Source organism: Delphinapterus leucas, chromosome 11, assembly GCF_059928025.1.
Source record: "Delphinapterus leucas isolate spDelLeu-1000000601 "Yukka" chromosome 11, BTC_Dleu_Yukka2, whole genome shotgun sequence".
NCBI classification, from domain to species: Eukaryota; Metazoa; Chordata; class Mammalia; order Artiodactyla; family Monodontidae; genus Delphinapterus; species Delphinapterus leucas.
Window position 1 is genome coordinate 44,456,948 of NC_143139.1, and position 16,592 is coordinate 44,473,539.

The 16,592-nt window shown below is 50.1% G+C and overlaps 1 protein-coding gene across 8 annotated transcripts in view; it reads right to left on the reverse strand.

The window, feature by feature from the left end:
• BAZ2A (bromodomain adjacent to zinc finger domain 2A) overlaps positions 1–16,592 on the reverse strand; it is a 47,981-nt gene that overhangs the window by 16,635 nt on the left and 14,754 nt on the right. For 4 of the 8 annotated variants that reach the window (XM_089920867.1, XM_030763050.2, XM_089920869.1 and 1 more), the window contains 27 exons: positions 16,136–16,273; positions 13,972–14,565; positions 12,913–13,098; positions 12,195–12,413; positions 11,252–11,764; positions 11,046–11,106; positions 9,887–9,995; positions 9,615–9,716; positions 9,235–9,445; positions 7,875–7,975; positions 7,534–7,599; positions 7,119–7,352; positions 6,727–6,981; positions 5,272–5,486; positions 4,908–4,982; positions 4,531–4,711; positions 4,367–4,426; positions 4,006–4,150; positions 2,822–3,480; positions 2,440–2,662; positions 2,166–2,321; positions 1,901–2,052; positions 1,424–1,713; positions 1,199–1,331; positions 938–1,084; positions 304–530; positions 45–188 (listed from right to left, as the gene is read on the reverse strand). In XM_089920867.1, coding sequence (XP_089776993.1) covers positions 45–188; positions 304–530; positions 938–1,084; positions 1,199–1,331; positions 1,424–1,713; positions 1,901–2,052; positions 2,166–2,321; positions 2,440–2,662; positions 2,822–3,480; positions 4,006–4,150; positions 4,367–4,426; positions 4,531–4,711; positions 4,908–4,982; positions 5,272–5,486; positions 6,727–6,981; positions 7,119–7,352; positions 7,534–7,599; positions 7,875–7,975; positions 9,235–9,445; positions 9,615–9,716; positions 9,887–9,995; positions 11,046–11,106; positions 11,252–11,764; positions 12,195–12,413; positions 12,913–13,098; positions 13,972–14,565; positions 16,136–16,273 — 5,596 coding nt within the window. Of the gene's footprint in view, positions 1–44; positions 189–303; positions 531–937; positions 1,085–1,198; positions 1,332–1,423; positions 1,714–1,900; positions 2,053–2,165; positions 2,322–2,439; positions 2,663–2,821; positions 3,481–4,005; positions 4,151–4,366; positions 4,427–4,530; positions 4,712–4,907; positions 4,983–5,271; positions 5,487–6,726; positions 6,982–7,118; positions 7,353–7,533; positions 7,600–7,874; positions 7,976–9,234; positions 9,446–9,614; positions 9,717–9,886; positions 9,996–11,045; positions 11,107–11,251; positions 11,765–12,194; positions 12,414–12,912; positions 13,099–13,734; positions 13,853–13,971; positions 14,566–16,135; positions 16,274–16,592 lie in introns of those variants that run through there. The other 4 variants (XM_089920868.1, XM_089920871.1, XM_089920872.1 and 1 more) reach the window with 4 other exon arrangements.

Below are 16,592 nucleotides of genomic sequence, written 5' to 3' on the forward strand. Positions count from 1 at the left end.
CGGCCGTAACAGAAGAGCCGGGACAGTTACTGAAGTCTACTTACCCTCCCCGGAGCAGCCGCTCCCGCATGGTGGAAAAATCCATAGGGTTTTTGATGATGCGCCGGTACCCACTCACCAATCGTGGGTTCACAGGCTCCAGGAAAGGCCAGGCTGCATCATGGGACTCCATCTCCATCAAGATAATCCTATTAAGAAAGACAGTGATGACTGTACTCTCAGGAAGCAAACACACTGACCCCTCCCAGCCCTTTACCCTGGCAAAGATAGAGCCAGTTTGTCCCCAGAATTCACGCAACTCACTCGCAAAACGTGAGATCACTGTGGTGGTTCCGCATGGAGAGCCGCCGCCGCTTGGAGGGGGACTGTCCTCCTTCTGAGCACCGAGGCACTGCCGGGCTTTCTCGGCCCCTCGACAGCAGCCGGCGCCGGCAGCTATCACCCTCTGGGAAGTTCAGCACATAACTACTTTTCCGCTTCTGGCCTCGTTTTGGGAAACCTGGCCTCTGAGTCAATTCTCCCTCTACCTGCTGAAGATAAGAAAAAGGTAAGATCAGCAACAGCTGGAGATGTACTCTGCTTGCCCTTCACTTCATTACCATCCCCACTTGTCTAAGTGTGACTGAGGCTTCAAAATACTTTCATGCATAAGCCAGCATGTGAATTTATTCACATAACCCAATAAGGTAGGTGAAAGGGAAAGTATAATCATTCCCATTTTATAAGGAAAGTAAAAACAAGTAAGGTTATAGAATTTAAGTGACTTGTCCAAAGAAGGATCAGAACTCAGGTCTCCTAGCACTTAGTCTGGAGCCCTTTCCCAGGAGAGACTGAGGCATGGTAAGAATGATATTTGTAGGACTGGTGGTAAATGGGATGAGAAAGAAAATCTCTGACTTTTGCTTGGGAGTGGAATGAGAGGGAGCAGAAGCCTTACCTGGGCCAAACAGACAGCACAGAACCAGTCTCCTTCTGGGACAGCCTCCATCTTGGGCCGAAGGCAGTAAATATGGCAGCCACGGTCACACCCATCACAAAGTAGAAGAAACTCATCGTTGTCACCCTTCCGGCAGACTAGACAGGTCTGGACCAAGGTTGTGAGGAGGCAGAGTGAGCCCTCAAGCCTCTGCCTGCCACTGACCCCACCCACGCCAGCTGGCCATCTTGTCAGCTCCCCCAGGCTCTCCAGGCCTCTTACCACTTTGTTGACAGACTTCTCCCAGGCGATGGACCTCTCCAGCTGGCCCAGGCACAAGCAGACCTGGGCCGCGCTCCAGCACCGCTCTAGCGTTTGGCGCCAGGCTCGAATGCGAGGGGTGATCTCGTATGATCTGGAGGGAGAAAGCGGTGATCTGGGGATGAGGAGCAGGGTCCATTAAATTTATCCCTTCTCCGCAAGACCAAGAAGGGGGGAGCCACTCACATCTCTGCAGTGGCACACTGTGGGGCACTACTGGGCGTGCCGAGCAGGGCCTTCTCCAGCACAACCTCATGAGCTGGCCATAGGGGCTCCCGCAGGTACCGCCGCTCCACATTCTGCTCCAGGGCAGCAAGTCGCGTCACTGCCAGGTCCAGGGGGTTGGTAGTTTTACGCTGGGGTGCCAGTCCTTCCTTGCCTCGACCCCGCCAGGTGATATCCTCCTGGGAGTCAGGTAGATGCTCACAGTAGGCCAAGTCTTCACGAGTAGAGTCTGGGCTGGGACGTGTCCAGCCCTGCAGGTGGGAGAGAGGAATAAAACTCATTATAAAGAAAGAACATTAAGCATAGAAAATGATGTGACCCATTTAGGGTCATGGGAGGTCACTTGTGAAGTGGGAACCCCAAGTTTTCCCTAACAGGGTACAGGAGATTAACACCCTCTCGTCAACAACCCCCTACCCAGTGCCAGCCCAAGTGTACCCGAATCTGCAGATCAGACAGGATAACCCGCTGTTCCAGCTCCTCTACCCACTGAAGCACGGCCAAGTCTGTCTCATATGTCTTCTCTTTGGGGGACCAGCTCGTGATCCCTTCTTGAAAGGCAAGTAGCTGACTAGGCTCAAAGATAGGGTCTGAGAAGAGAGAAGGCAGAGGGAAAAGCCCATCAGGCTATTTCGTTGTCCACAGCAGCAGCTCAACGTTTACCTGGGCTCTGCAGCTCAGGCTGGTTACGCATCTATCTTACCAGTTGAGGGCCGTAGGCAGACTTCCTGTAAGAAGTCCCTGTGCTTGTTTAGGTGTTTGTGAAGTGCCTTCTCTCGGATGCCTCGGGGGTGCAGGGCCTTGAGCATGGCATCCAATGTCTCAGGATCTCGGATCCACCACCAGCCCGAGCGCATCTCTGTGAAGACAGTTTATGTGTGTGGAGTGGGGAGTGGGAACCAGCTATGAATCACATGGTCCACATCTGATGCCACTCCTACCTATATCTCACCCCATTCCACCCCAAAGTCACTCACCAGGGGGGACGGGCTGGGCTGTCAGCTGGGTTAGGTAACGCTGCTCCATCTGTTTGAAGAACTTACTGGGAGGTCTCCCTCTCCGTTTTGGCTGTCCCATCCCTGTGGGGCTCTGTGGTGTTTCTCTAGGGTCTCCTGCTCGCCTTTTAGGAGCCATGCCCAGCAAGGGGGTGGAAGAGAGCTGCACTGGAGAATAGGGGTTGGCAGCACTGGGTCTATTCACCTGTGAATGATGAAACATAAGGTGATGAGGGTGTTTTCATGTTGACAGGACCCCAGTGGCCCCATCCCTTCCCCCCAACTTAAGCAACAGCCCACAGCCAGGCAACAGGGCCTGTGGCAAGATGAAGATAAGTGCATACCACTAATTCTGGCTACTTACTGGCTTGGAGGAGGCAGGTAGCTGAGGGGAAGGAGTGGGATGGTCCTCAGAAACTGCAGGGGGTGGTGTAGGGGCAGCACTGCAGGGCATCTGGGCTGAGAAGTTAAACCAGGGAGCTTGAGAATCGGGGCTGGCTTCTCTCTCGTCAGGTTCTGGCTCCTCCGGGGGCCGTGATGGCATTGGGTCCAGTTTTCCGGGGCTGCTATCAGGTGTGAGGACTGAGCTACTGAGCAGGGAGCCATGGCTCTGAGTCTGGCTCAGCCAAGACAGGAAGGCTGACTGGCTGAGGTCGTGCTGGCTCTGACCCAGAGACAAAGGGGAGCCCTCTGGCTCTAGGAACCCATTATGGGAATGAGGATGGGACTGAAGCTGGGGCTGGGGCTGGGCATGAGCCTGAAGCTGAGGATGGGGCTGAGTCTCGGGCTGAAGCTGGACCTGCAGCTCTTCTGAACCTTGACTCTTGACAGGAGATTTCAAGTGCCTAGGTTGCACAGACCCAGGCTTAGTTTTCCGAGGTCGGCCTCGGGCCCGGGCAGGAGAACTGGCAGAGGTGCTGGAGCCAGCTAACTCCCTCTTCAGAGAGAAGGAGGCTGGGCTGGGTGTTGAATGGGTTGCCACTTTTAAGGAGTCAGTTTCCTGCTTTATCACATCCTCAGGAACTGTAAAGAAAAATGAAGAGCATAACACATACACAGATATAAGGGGAAAGAAAGAGGGTGTACAAACACAGGACATATACTTTCTGTTTCTCTTGGACTTCATACCCCCTTTTGGAGACTGCACTGGGAAAAGCTTATATGCCAATGAGCACAGTATCTGGAAAAGAAACACTACGCTCCCCAGTCAACAGCAGCAGCACAATCATAAGCTAACGTTTACTGAGATCCAGCTATACGGTGAGCATTAGTCTAAGAGCATTAACCCACTTTAACCCTCCCAATAGCCCTATGACGTATACATTCTATTATTAACTCCATTTTACAAGTGAAGAAACGAAAGCATACAGCTGGTAGGTGGCAGAGCAGGTAGGTAGGCAGTCCTACTCCAGAGCCCGTGCTCTTAACCACACTGTGCTATACTGACTCTCATACAATGAAAGAAGCCCAAGACAACTAGGTAGAGCAAAAGGGATCGCTTAACTTTTATTAGACAGGACTCAATTCAGGGTCCTACAACACACCTACCTAAGCTCCCCTCTGTTCCTTCCACAAAGATACCAGTCAAATAGGGCAACACCCAGTAGTTGCGTCTGTAGCGGTCCTGACCCAAGGAGACTGCCCGAAGCATCTGGGATGAGTGAAGCAGCTTTTTGCGAAAGAAGAGCTGACGCTGGGTAGGCAGTGGAAAAGGAAGATGAATGAAAAACACACTTCCAGGGACTGGAAGTCCAGCTTCAGTCCCAGTGGTGACTTCATCCAGTATATGGGAGAAGGGCAATGGCTCTCAGCTTCCCTATAAAATTGATACCATCTGGGCCCTACTCATAAGGAATCAATTCTCACCCAGCCCCTATCTCCAGCTCCTGGGAGGTTAGAAGCACAATACCTTGCTGAGTTTTTCTATCTGGCGCTCTAGCTCTGGGATGCTAGATGCTATGACATCAACCTGGAGAAGAAACAAGTAGACACCAAGAGAAAGGGAATCATCAGATTCAAGAAAAAGAAATAATCTGTTTTCCAACTCCCACTTTCCTTGGTCTGGGCTAGTACCTCTCCATCTCTTCGACCCCTACGGCCATGGACAGCAGCTGTAGTCTCCTCCTCTTCCTCCTCTTCCATGCCACTGGTCTCCTCCATGATCCGAGAACTGCGCCTCCGCCCCAGGCCTTCCTCCGGCCCCTGCAGCTCTACCTCAGGTCGCCCAGTTCGCTTGGCCAAAGCAGTTTTCAATCTTGACGTAGACAGATTAAGGGAAACCGTGGTGAGGAACATGATACCACCACAAAAAGAACACCGTGAATCTAAGCAATCCCAGGCCCTGGGGTAAGGTCCCAACCCCAGAGGAGGGGCTAAGGACACTGAGTTCCAAACAAAAGTCCTGGCTATGCTTCACTCTTTCCCCCTTCTCTCCTCTGTCCTGTCCATACCTCCGGAGCCGGCCTTCAACAATCCACTTGTTTTTCCTGTAGCTGGACATACTCTCCAGAGTCTTGTCAATCTCACTGCAGGGGAACAGGGAATGGGATTTTGAGGGAGAAGTGGCAGCACATACACAAAAGAAGGGATGCTCAAGGGTAAAGGGAGTTTCATCCTAGAGCCTAGATTGGATGAACGGCAGAGGAAGGCTTGGATTCTCCCAGGGAAGAAAATTAGATTCAGTCCTAAGTCACACTAGCATGTCCAGAGCATGGCAGTGGACACACATCGCCGAGGATTTCTAAATGGCTAACCCCCTCCCCCATCCCATTCTGACCAAGGCACACAATAACCATCCCCACCCCTGCCCCTCACTTGATGATGAGGGTGGAGCCATTGAGCTCATGCACAAGGAAGGCCAGGACAGCAGCCTTCTGCTGGGGCGGCTGGGCTTGAAAAGGCTGGGTGCGCAGGCTGTCGCAGAGGGCTGGCTCCACTCCATACGCCATGAGGAAGCAGCGCAGGATCTCAGACACATTGTCTCTTGTTAGTGGGATCTCGGACACCTTCTCCCCCAAGATCTTTAAGGACTGTTTGGAGGAGAGCATGATAGGAGTTAAGAGAGAAAGAGGAACAACTCAAGTTGGGTGAATCTGGAGCAGGAAAATACGACAGAACTACAGGGTTAAGATAGGAAAAGAAGAAAAGAATGAAAGTTGATAGGACAGATGAGAGAAGGAAAAGGACAGGTGCAAAAGCAAAGGAGTAAATTAAAGGAAAATGAACAAAGTAAGCAGAGGGAGGTCAGAAAGAAAAAGAAATAGAAGAGAAAAAAATATATGGAAAACAGAAACAGGAAGAAACTACAGATCTTCCTCCACTTGTCCCTGGAGAGAATGACAAGAGTCAGGACCTAAAACCTTAAAGCAGTGAGTAGAAGTAACCTAGGAGAAGATGCAATAAATTACCAGAAGGCCTAGCATGTAGTATATAGATCTTCCTCAACTTATGATGAAGTAATGTCCCAATAAACCTATCATAAATTGAAAATATTGTAAGTTGAAAATGCATTTAGGGCTTCCCTGGTGGCGCAGTGGTTGAGAGTCCGCCTGCCGATGCAGGGGACACGGGTTTGTGCCCCGGTCCGGGAAGATCCCACGTGCCGCGGAGCGGCTGGGCCCGTGAGCCATGGCCGCTGAGCCTGCGCGTCCGGAGCCTGTGCTCCACAATGGGAGAGGCCACAACAGTGAGAGGCCCGCGTACCAAAAAAAAAAAAAGAAAAGAAAATGCATTTAATACATCTAATCTACAGAACATGATAGCTTAGCCAACCCTACCTTAAACATGCGCAGAACATTTAAATTAGCCTAGAGTTGGGCAAAATCATCTAACGCAAAGCCATTTTATAATAAAATGTTGACTATCTCGTGTAATCTACTGAATACTGTACTGAAAGTGAGAAACAGAATGGCTGCATGGGTACAAAATGGTTGTAAGTGTATCAGTGAACACATGGCTGACTGGGAGGTGTGCCTTGCTGCCGCTGCCCAGCATCATGAGAGAGTATCGTACTGTGTTTCTCTAGCCCAGGAAAAGATCAAAATCAAAATGTGAAGTAGTTTCCACTGAATGCGTAACACTTCTGAACCACTGTAAAGTCGAAAAATCGTTAAGTCAAACCACTGTAAATTGGGGACCATTTGTATATCTCCCTTCACTTGTCCTGATCACTTTGGGAAGGGGCTTTCATGTGTTTAACTTAAACAGAAAGCAAAACTGAGAAAAGCACGGATTCCAGGCCCTCTGAACCTGCCCAGGAAAGGACCTCACCTGACAGTAGGAAGGCAAGCCAGGATCATAGAGCGCAGCTTTCAGGAGCCGCACCAGCAGATCTTGCACCTCGCCCAAGCTGTCGCCTTGACACAGGAGTCCCTCCTGCAGGACCCCCAGGCTAGGTACATCTTTGGCAGGGTCAAAGCCCAGCACCTTGCCGAAGCTGTGCAGGAACTCCACAATGGTCAAGCAGTCTGAGAAGGCCCCACTAGGCAGGATCAGACTAGGGATGCGTGAGAAGTCAGGCAGGGGCTGTAGAGATAAAAAGAGGTAGGGTGTTCTGTCAAACATATGGGAAGGCAACAGTCTGGATATCTAGGAGGCTCTTCCTTTCACAGAAGTGTCTTCATGGATGGCCCCTCCAGGACCTGTTACTCTCCCCTCACTACCTGGTGGTCAGTCAGACACATGTCCTCTGTGGGCTTCTTCATCTCCTCCAAGATCATCTGCTGCCTCTGTCGCTCCTCAAAGCGCCTCTGTGTGGCCAGCGCTTTATCTGCTTTACAGGCTGGCTTGGCTTTGGCCACCTCCTCCTTTTCCTTCATTTTTACCTTCTCCTTCTTCTCCCTCTTGACTTTTTCCTTCAGTTTTTCCTGCTTTGTTTTTACTTTCTCCTTCTCAGCCTAGCCACCCAAGGGAGAGAGGAATCAAGAGTGCCATAAAGATTCAAGTCACCACCCTTTCCAGGTCCCCGTCCTCCCCACCTTACACCCAAAAACATGACTATAAAACGACACCAACTCACACGTCTTGCAAAATCAGTTTGGTGACTTCAAAGTTATGCTTGTGGGTACATGCACCTACCTTCAATTTCTTCTTGGCTTCCTTCTGCTTTAAGCTCTTGGTCTCTTGTTTCCTCTTGCTCTTGGCCTGTAAACCATAAGGGAAGTCATTTCTCCTCAAACTCTGAAAGCATCACTGCTTTGACTAGCATTCAAAAACAAACAAGGGTACTGGGGAAGAGAGGTAAGACATGGGATGGAAGGTTGGCAATGCATCAATTCTCTCACCCTGGAGATGCTCACATTATTCCTGAATAGGCCCAATTCTCTAAATGGCGAGTGGCAGACGTGGGAGAAGGAAGAGAAGACAGAGCAGCTGTAGGAAAAGTTAACCTACTGTGTGATCTCTCTGATGTCCCTCACCTGCCCTTGGTTAGTAGTCTGACACTCTCCCCGTTGTACCTTCTGCTTCATCTTCTTCTTGATTTTACTCATCTTTGATTTATCTTCCTCATTCAGTGTTTCTGTGAGGGCAGAAAGGAAAATGAAGAGGCAGACAGGCCAATCTCCAGCACCCAGAGCAGCACACGCCTGTCACAAAGCTGGCCTCTGAAGCATCTCCCTGAAGAATCCAAAAGTTTGTGGGGTTGTTTTTAAGTATACATAAAATGTTGTTGGAGAAAAAATGTAGGAGAGGCACCTGCTACAGAGGTGGCACAAAGAACTCCAATGGTATCTCCTGCCCAGAAGCACCAGCCCCTGGAACACTAGACTGCTTTAGAAGGGGTCCTAGAGGCCAAAACAGCAAAGTAGCCTTATAGCCTGTCTCTCCTCCAGGCTATCTGACAGATTGATTTCAGAACAAAGAAAGGAAACAGAAAAACTGCCAGGGAAAGCAGGTGGTCTTGAGTGGGAAGCACCAATTAAGCAAGAATGTGCCAGAAAGAAAGGGCCCAGATAATGGACACTTTAGCAGAATCATATCAAACTGACATAGCTATTGCTTACGCTCAGCTCTTATGTCTTGCTCTACTAAAAGGTCTGAATTTCTTCCCTTTTGGAAGACAATATTGAAGTGTGATTCTGCAAACAATAGTGTTTCAGAATTGGTGTTTTTGATATGACAGTACCTATCCTATTCTGGCATATAAACACTACCACCACCACATCTGTACAGCAACCCTCTAAGTTAGATAGGTATTACCTGCAGATGAACCACTATAGGCTTTTATTAAAATATAAGTGACTTGCTCCAGGTCATACAGTCAGAATCTGGCAGAGCTGGAACTCTGAATAGGAGACCGATGACTCCAAATTATTTCAAATTTATACTATATCAGGGCAAGTGCAATATTTACTGAAAAATTAGACATTTCCAATCTGTCCATCCCACTAAAACAGTGCCAATTATCTTTTGGATTCAGATGTGAATTCTGAACCTCCATGATGGTGGCAATGAGTAAGGTAAGAGTATATGTACGAGACAGCCAAAACCAGTAAGATAAGTAAGCTGAAAGATGGAAAGAAAGGACATGAAAGGCCTCTCCTCTCATAACTATTTTTGGGAACCGCCCAGGCTCCACTAGTAAGAGAGTAACTCAGGAAAGAAACTGATTGTAAAAGAAGTACCACAAAAGTGCTGGGACCCTGATGCTGCTTTCCAGAGAGGGGAAGGTGATTCAGATTCATTTCTTCCAGATGTCAGTCACACTCCTGGGAAACCCAGGCATTAGCAATTCATCAACATTTCAGATACCTCAGTGAGCAGAATCCCCAATCGTACCTTGGGCCTCCAGTTTCTTTAGGAGGCGGTTGTCTGTCTTATTCAACAGCTCAGTGATTTTGACCTTGGGTGGCCGACCTCGGCCCCGTTTCACCTTGGGGACATCCTTGGTCTTGGCCTTCTCAGTGTTTCGAGGTCGGCCCCGTTTCCCAGTAATCGCCTGAATCCTGGATGGGATCTCCTCTGCTGAGAGCTGTACCCACTGCAAGCCCTGAGGTAATAAGGGAGACTCTGTTACAGTGGGAGGGAGTCTGTGCAAGCCACCAGGCCCTCTGAGCCAGTCAATGCCCAAGAATCTCCAAACCCCAGGAGAGGAAGCTGCAGCTTTTCCATCAACCCATTCTCAGACACAAAAGCATATTTAACCCTTGGGTGTGCACCTCTGGTGTGTCTCTCTCTTCAAAGAAATCACCAACAGGCATACGGGGACTGAAGCTGAAGTGCTCACGGCGGACGTTGTGTACCACGTTGCGGCTCAGGTACTATGAGGAGGAGGTAGAGTGGCATCAGTGAAGTTACAGCCCTACCACACCTTTGGCCAGCAATAGCACAAGCAGAACAAGCCCCAGAGCAGACAATGCCAGCTTGTTGCCACTGGGCCCCAAAACAGGAGTCTGTGCTTTCCTAAAAAAGTCCACGAAAGCTACATTACCTTGATCACTTCCGGGAACTGTTTCATCCTCTTCCCACAGGGGCCGTAATACCAGGTCTCCCCCTGCCATCGGTGGCTGCCCTTCTTGATGCGCACCTCTCTCCGCCACCTGCCAGAGAAGCACACGGGCCCTGCCGCCAGGTCACACCCCTACCCACTCTCAAGCCACCCAGAAGCCAAGCCCAGTGAGCAGATGGCCCGCCCCGCACCTGTCTCACTAGAACTGCATGTAGATGCAGAGGTTCCTGAGATACAAGCTTGGCCAGAAGGCAGGCCTGGGCCACAAGCCCCTCAGCACCACAGGGGAAAGCAACACACCAAACTGCACAAGCCCAGAAAGACCTCCACCCCTCCCTTCACAAAGTCAGTGAGATGAGCAGCCAGAAACCCCCTCCCTAATGCCATTCAGGGCAAATTACTGGGTTTCCACTAAAGAGGATAAAAGACCTAAGAGAATAAAGGCAGAAGAGACAGAGGGTGGGGAGGCAAGCAGAAGAGTAAACTCACTGCTGACTCCATGAAATGACTCCGTAGAGGCCAGGGTTTAGTGAGGAACTCTGTGTTCTGAGCAACAGATTATTCTAAGACTAAGCCTTATCTTTCTCTCAAAACTTAAAGCAGAACTCAGACTTGGTGATCACAAGTAGCCTACAGGGGCGGAGGTGGGGAAGGTCAGGAAGGCAGTTATTCCTATAAAGCCCTTGGTGTGCTGGCTTGTTCATTCTGGTCTCATACTGCTCCTGCCCTTAAAGTGCATTAAAAAAAAAAAAATCCCAATTCATGGGGACTAAGACACTCCCCATTCACTGCTATTCCTTCTCTAAGCATACAGGACAAGGTAACTCATTTGGACATCTGAACCCTAGACCCACCAGCTGAATCTGGAAAAGATAACAGCAGTAGCCCCTTGAGGAAAAAACTGAGTGGTCACAAAATGAGGAAAGAATGGGTGAGGGGAGGAAGACGGTGAGGGAGGAAGAAAGGTAGCCTAAGAATCTCATGCCCAGAAACATTATCACTGCAGGTAACTATCCTTTAACCCATTCTTGTCTAGCCCATTTCTCCCCATCTCAGATGAGAGGAGCTCCCTTCCCTTTTTCCTAGAGTCATTCATTAAATGTGTCAAAGGTCGATGCATGTAGCAAACTAGAGCATTTACCCATGTTGGAGGGGAAGACGGACTTCTTCTGGGGTAGCAATACGTCTCCTCAGGACATCACCTTGGGGAAGAAGACGGGGGATACCCAAGTTAAGAGTTCAAGCAAAATACTGAGACGACAGGCCAGTGAGGAAGGGCTAAATGCCACATGAGACAGAAACTTTTCCTGGAACCAGCTAGGGGTGGAACAGAATCTAGACACTCACCACTACCAGAGGGAGTGACTCCTTCTCCAGTGATCTCTTCCAGGTCAGCAGTTGTCTCAAGGAAGCTGCTGACATTCTTATCTGCTGGGGAGGCTGCTGGGAAGACAGCTGCTGGGGAAGGTGCGGGGGAGGCTTTTGGGGAGGTCACTGGGGAGGCCGTCAAGGAGACTTCTGAGGAGACAGGTGGGAGGGCTGCTGAGGAAGTTGGAGAGACTGTTGGGAAGGCTGCCGGGGAGATGGCTGGGGAAATTTCTGGGGAGGCTGCTGGAGAGACTTCTGGAGAGATTTCCGGGGAGGCTGCTGGAGAAACCGCCAGGGAGACTGCTGGCAAGGCTGTTGGTGAGACCGCTGGCGAGGCTGCTGTACGGAGCTGAAGAGTGGATGACTGGTCAGGGGCTGGCTGGGTCAGAGATGGTGGGAACTCTGAAGCCTGAGTCTCCATCTCTTCCTGTTCTGCATCACTGCCATTATTCAGGTCAAAGCTAGTATCTAGAATCCAAAGGGACAGGATGGCTAAAGGAAGAATGATCATATAAAACAAGAGAATCTACTCAGACAAACCTGGACGGAGCTAAACAAGGTTACTTCAAGGGCTTTCCCCTAGGGTTGGAAAAAGAGAAATGGCCTCTGGCTCTCTTCCCCTACCATTCATGAAGGTTAAAGGGCAAAACTGCTGCTGCTGTCACTGTGTGAAGAAATACCTTTCACCTGGAGCCAGTAAAGGCCTCTGGCCTCCTGTTCCCCACAAACTCCAAGTCTCACCCCACAAGTTCTTTTGGGCACAGGGCAGAAGTCAGAGTGCCTTTTTTAGTCCCACCATACACTGTTCCATGGCCTCCTCAGCTCCCAGGAAGGTGTTCTCACAGATTTCCCACCCCTAAGGCCTGTTCTCTCACCTTTGCCCAGGTCAAGGACTTTCTCTGTCCTAGCTCTCCTCACTTACCTTGCAGAACAGACTCCCCAAGGACAGGGGGAGAGGTGGGGCTGGCAAATATAGAGGCTGAAGTTTGACTGTCATCTGCCAGGAGACTGAAGGCAGTGGCATTATTGAGGGAAGGACAATCGAGGGCAGAGATCACAGGGCTGTCCTCAAGAGGCAGCTTGTCCTCTGCACCCATCAGCTCCGTGTCATCTATACCATAGAGTCCTCCAGTCACTGGCTCTTCAGGGGTGGAAAAATCAGAAAGCAAGAGTTAAGAAATACTAGTCTGAATATATCCAGTTTTAGTTCCTATAGTGTGAAGCTTCCTTCTAATATTAGGGAAAGGCAAGGCAATGGTTTCTACCCACAGACCAACACAAAATTCTAGCATCTATCATAAAATAGGCCTTTCTTATATTTCAGTGGGGTAAAAGGTAATCATTCAATGGCAAGTTAGTGAGAACCCAAATAGCCCATCTGTGTGGTAAAAAGTCCCTATCCAAGGCTCTTGGCCAAAAGGAACACTGGGAGAGAACCTGGGAAATGAACCAATTCAGCTCAGAGTGCAGTTGACCCAGTCAGGCCTGTGGCATGAAACTGTGGTCTGCCACAGGATCATCTAGAGACCCCAGTGTCCCAGATTCCCAAATACTTTCCCTGGCTTACTGTCTCTTCCAGGTGGTATAAGGTGGCTACCCTCTGCATGGATACGTTGAAGGGAGCTAATCTCCAAGCCTACCCGGTGCCAAAGTGTTGAAGGGCTCCAGAGAGACTTCACTGAGGATTGGAGTGTCTTCCAGTTGATCAGAAAGATGTGAAGGATCATCTAAGCAGCTCACTGTGGGATCAGGGACCAAGACTGAGACCTCTTGGTGTAATGATTCCACAGAAGGGACAGAGCCGTTGTAACCACACATCTTTAGTTCTAGGAAATCCCAGGAGAGGGCAAAATCAAAATCAGTGCCGTCAACGGGTTCAGTTAGCTATTAGTAGGCAATCTTTGCTAGAGGGATGGATGTTCATTCTTTCAACATTTATGGGTCCCAGTTCTATGTTGGGTACCGATCATACCGAGAACTTTTGAGTATGCAAAGATGTGCGAGGAAGATCCTGCAGCAGGTAAAGAGGGGAAAGAAGAGTGGGGTCTGAGACAAGAACCCCATCATGTTCTCAACTGTTTCCCCCATCCAGTTAAACAGAGAAAACATCCTGTGATTTCACAGGGTGGTCACCCTTATACTTGGAATCAATAGCAAACTAAGCATTTATCTATTCTGAGGGGGAAGGTGAGAGGGACTGCACATGTACCTACGCTAACAACAACAAAAAAGAAAGGAAACTGTGAGTAGACAAGCAATGGTGTGCTCTGCCTGTTCCTTCCCTCCTGCACGTGCCAATCACTACTTAGGGCTCAGCCCACTTTAGCAGCCAGTCTGGCCCTGCCATAGTCAAATCAAATTGGCCTCTTTGCCTCCTGCTGATGCCCCAACCCCTTCCTATAACTTAGAAGAAGGCTTTCTTGATGCAGGGTGTCTGTTGGGGCTGTTTCGGGCTCGCCCACCTGCCCTCTCCAGGCCAGCAGCTCTGCATGAGCTTGAAATAATTTGCACTCCCACTCTCGAGCTGGTGCTGCTGCCACAAAAACACCAGCCACTTGGCTCTGCTAATCACCAACATGCAAATCAGCCTCCACTGCAGAGAGCTGGAAAGACAAGTTTTCCTCACCTCAAAAAGCCACTGCGCCCCCCAGAGCCCCATTTTCCCTCTCCCAACCCAGCTCACAGACCCACAGTTATACCTGGCTGCTCCTCTTCCAGCTCCAGGCTGCCTACCAAGCCAGTGCCATTCTCCGCCACAACTGAAGTCAGCTCCTTTTCTGCTGCCTCATCAGGATGGATACCACTGCCTACCTCCTGGGAGGGTGCAAAGGTCTGGATGCTGGATCCCAACATAGGAGAAGTCTGTGGGGAGGTGAAAAAACTAGGGGGTCCATTGGGCATCACCTCAAAATTCTGGTCAGGAAAGGAATCATATAGTTCCTGTGAATCGAAGTTAAGCCCCATGGGACTCTGGGTACCATTGGCCCAGAACTCTTGGCTCCCAGCCCGAAGGTTAGTGTTGTGACTTGGGGATGAAGGTTGCCGGCTGCCCCCAAGGATGCCGTTGAGTGGGTATTGCCCCCCCGAGAACTGGGAGAGAAGGGGTGGGTCCTTGAGGTTGCTGCCAGGATTGGCAGGTGGGTACTGTGAGTAGTTCCAGAGACAGTCATAGGCCACGTTGGGGTGATGGAGGTGTGAGGTGCTGGAGGAGTGGGGAGCAGAGTTCAAAATCCCTGAAGTAGTAGTGTGAGATACAGTAGATAAGCCATTAACATTCACATCCCCATTCAAACCTGGCAGAGAAGGAGGGAAAAGGGTCAGTTACAGCTATGTATGCAAGTAACACTATAAATTCTACTAAAGGAACAGCACTGACTAGAAAAAGGGAAGGTGAAGGGGTGGGGGATTCCCCCTCTACTGTATTTATAGTTTTTTGGTCTCCAGGGAACACCAAACCCAGATGCTCCTGGGTGGAAGCTTAGCAATTGCTGCTGAGGCTGCTGAGTAGGGGGCTGGGGAACTCTCCCAGCCACCACAAGAGCGACCAGCAGAAAGCTGGCTGCTCTTGATGCTCAGGGCTTTTCAAATTTCTTTTTTTTAATGAAACTGTTCGCAGATGCCCTACAGTGACTTGCATTCTTCCCCACCCTCATTCCCTGGAGGAATTCTTCCCTTGGAGTGGCATGACTGAACTCTCTGCCCCCCCCCACCCCCCCGCCGCCTTCCCCAGTGCCTGTTTGCCCCACAGTGGCACCAGAAGGGACAGCCTCCACCTCACTGGCACATGCAGATCCAGCACTTTGTGCTGGGCTAAGAATAGAATTTGCAGTCACCACAGCAGAAAGATCCCAGCTCGGAAGGCTGGGCTTGGCCCCTCCCCATAGGCACTGGAGGGTAATACACAGGGGGGGAAAACTGCATGAGCGGTATGCAGACTTCAGTTCTCAACACCAATGGCAGCCTCTGGATTGGAGGGCAATCAAATAAAAGGAACCAAGATACTAAGGAAGCTTCAGGGGACATGGGAGCAGTCCTCCAGCGAAATAAGGGAGTTTCTATCTATCTGCAACCCCCTTGTGAAAGACAGGAGGGAGTGGTGGTTAAGTATAAGCCTGTGGCAGTATTTTTCTGCTGCAAGGAAGGAGGCAAACATTTGTGCCTCATTCTGCTTCCAAGCATAAAGTACCTGAAACCAAGGCAAGATTAGAGAGGTACTTGGCAGGGCCATGGTACAGAGCAACTGATAAGCCAAATCCAGGAAAAGACCTGATCCTGGCAGCAACACTTCCGTCTGGAATTATAGATGTTTCTCTCTGGGGAGCTAGGTAAGAATTATAACTCTCCCTGTCCCTATCTTCTATCCACAAGGACAGGAGGTGGCACAAGCACTTCAAGCATCTGCTCGCTTCTCTGCTGCACAAACTAAAAGGCAAACATATCCCAACCTTCACCCAACCCCTCCACCCCCAGTCCTAAGGGAGGGCTACTCCAGCCCCTAAAAACAGCTTCTCAGAGGGCTGGCCCTTTATCTCTTTCTCACGGGTCCAACCTGGTTATCAGAAGCAGCAGCCAGGGAACAGGGCTGACAGAAGAGCAAGCTAAGATGAAAAGGCCAGTATGTTTTTCTAATCCCTTCCAGCCTTAAAATGAAAAGTGTTGTTTCCATAAATCCCTAGAACTTGTTCTTAGAAGTTTGACTTCTCTCCAGCAGCTGGAGTTCTGAGGATTCACTTCCTCCCTTCCCACCTGGCATAAAAGAGAGTTGTTGTGAAGTAGCTAGTCCAGAGCCAAACCTTATCCCATCAACCTGCTCTCAAGGAGCGATGCCCACTCCCTCCCAGGCCATGTGGCCCTCACACTCACTTTTCCCTTGCTGGGGGAAGTTCATGGGAGACCCGTTAGTGTAGAGCCCCTCCCCTGAGGAGGGAGAGGGTTTCAGTCCTGAGGCAGCAGGTGCAGGGGGAAGGCCAGTAAAGTTAAAATGGTCGTTTGCCTCCATTTCTGTAGGAGGGGAGAGAGAGGGGAAAAAAAATACTGGCGGTTAAACAAGGTTATGTCACCTGGAATCTTCTAGAGGGAATGCCCCCTCCCCTCCATCTACTTTACTTACCCTTGTCCTACCCAGGTACTGGATTGGGAGGGAGGGGAGTTGCGGGGGGAGTGGGGAAGGAGAGAAGAGAAGAGGAAGTGGAAATATACTCCTAACCTGGGCAATGACCTTATAGAAACAGTGTTTTAAAAAGTCAGAATTGTAGAGAGAAAAAGAGTTAGGGAGAAAACCAAGATACACACCTAGAGGAGTTTTCCCCCTGTATAAGCC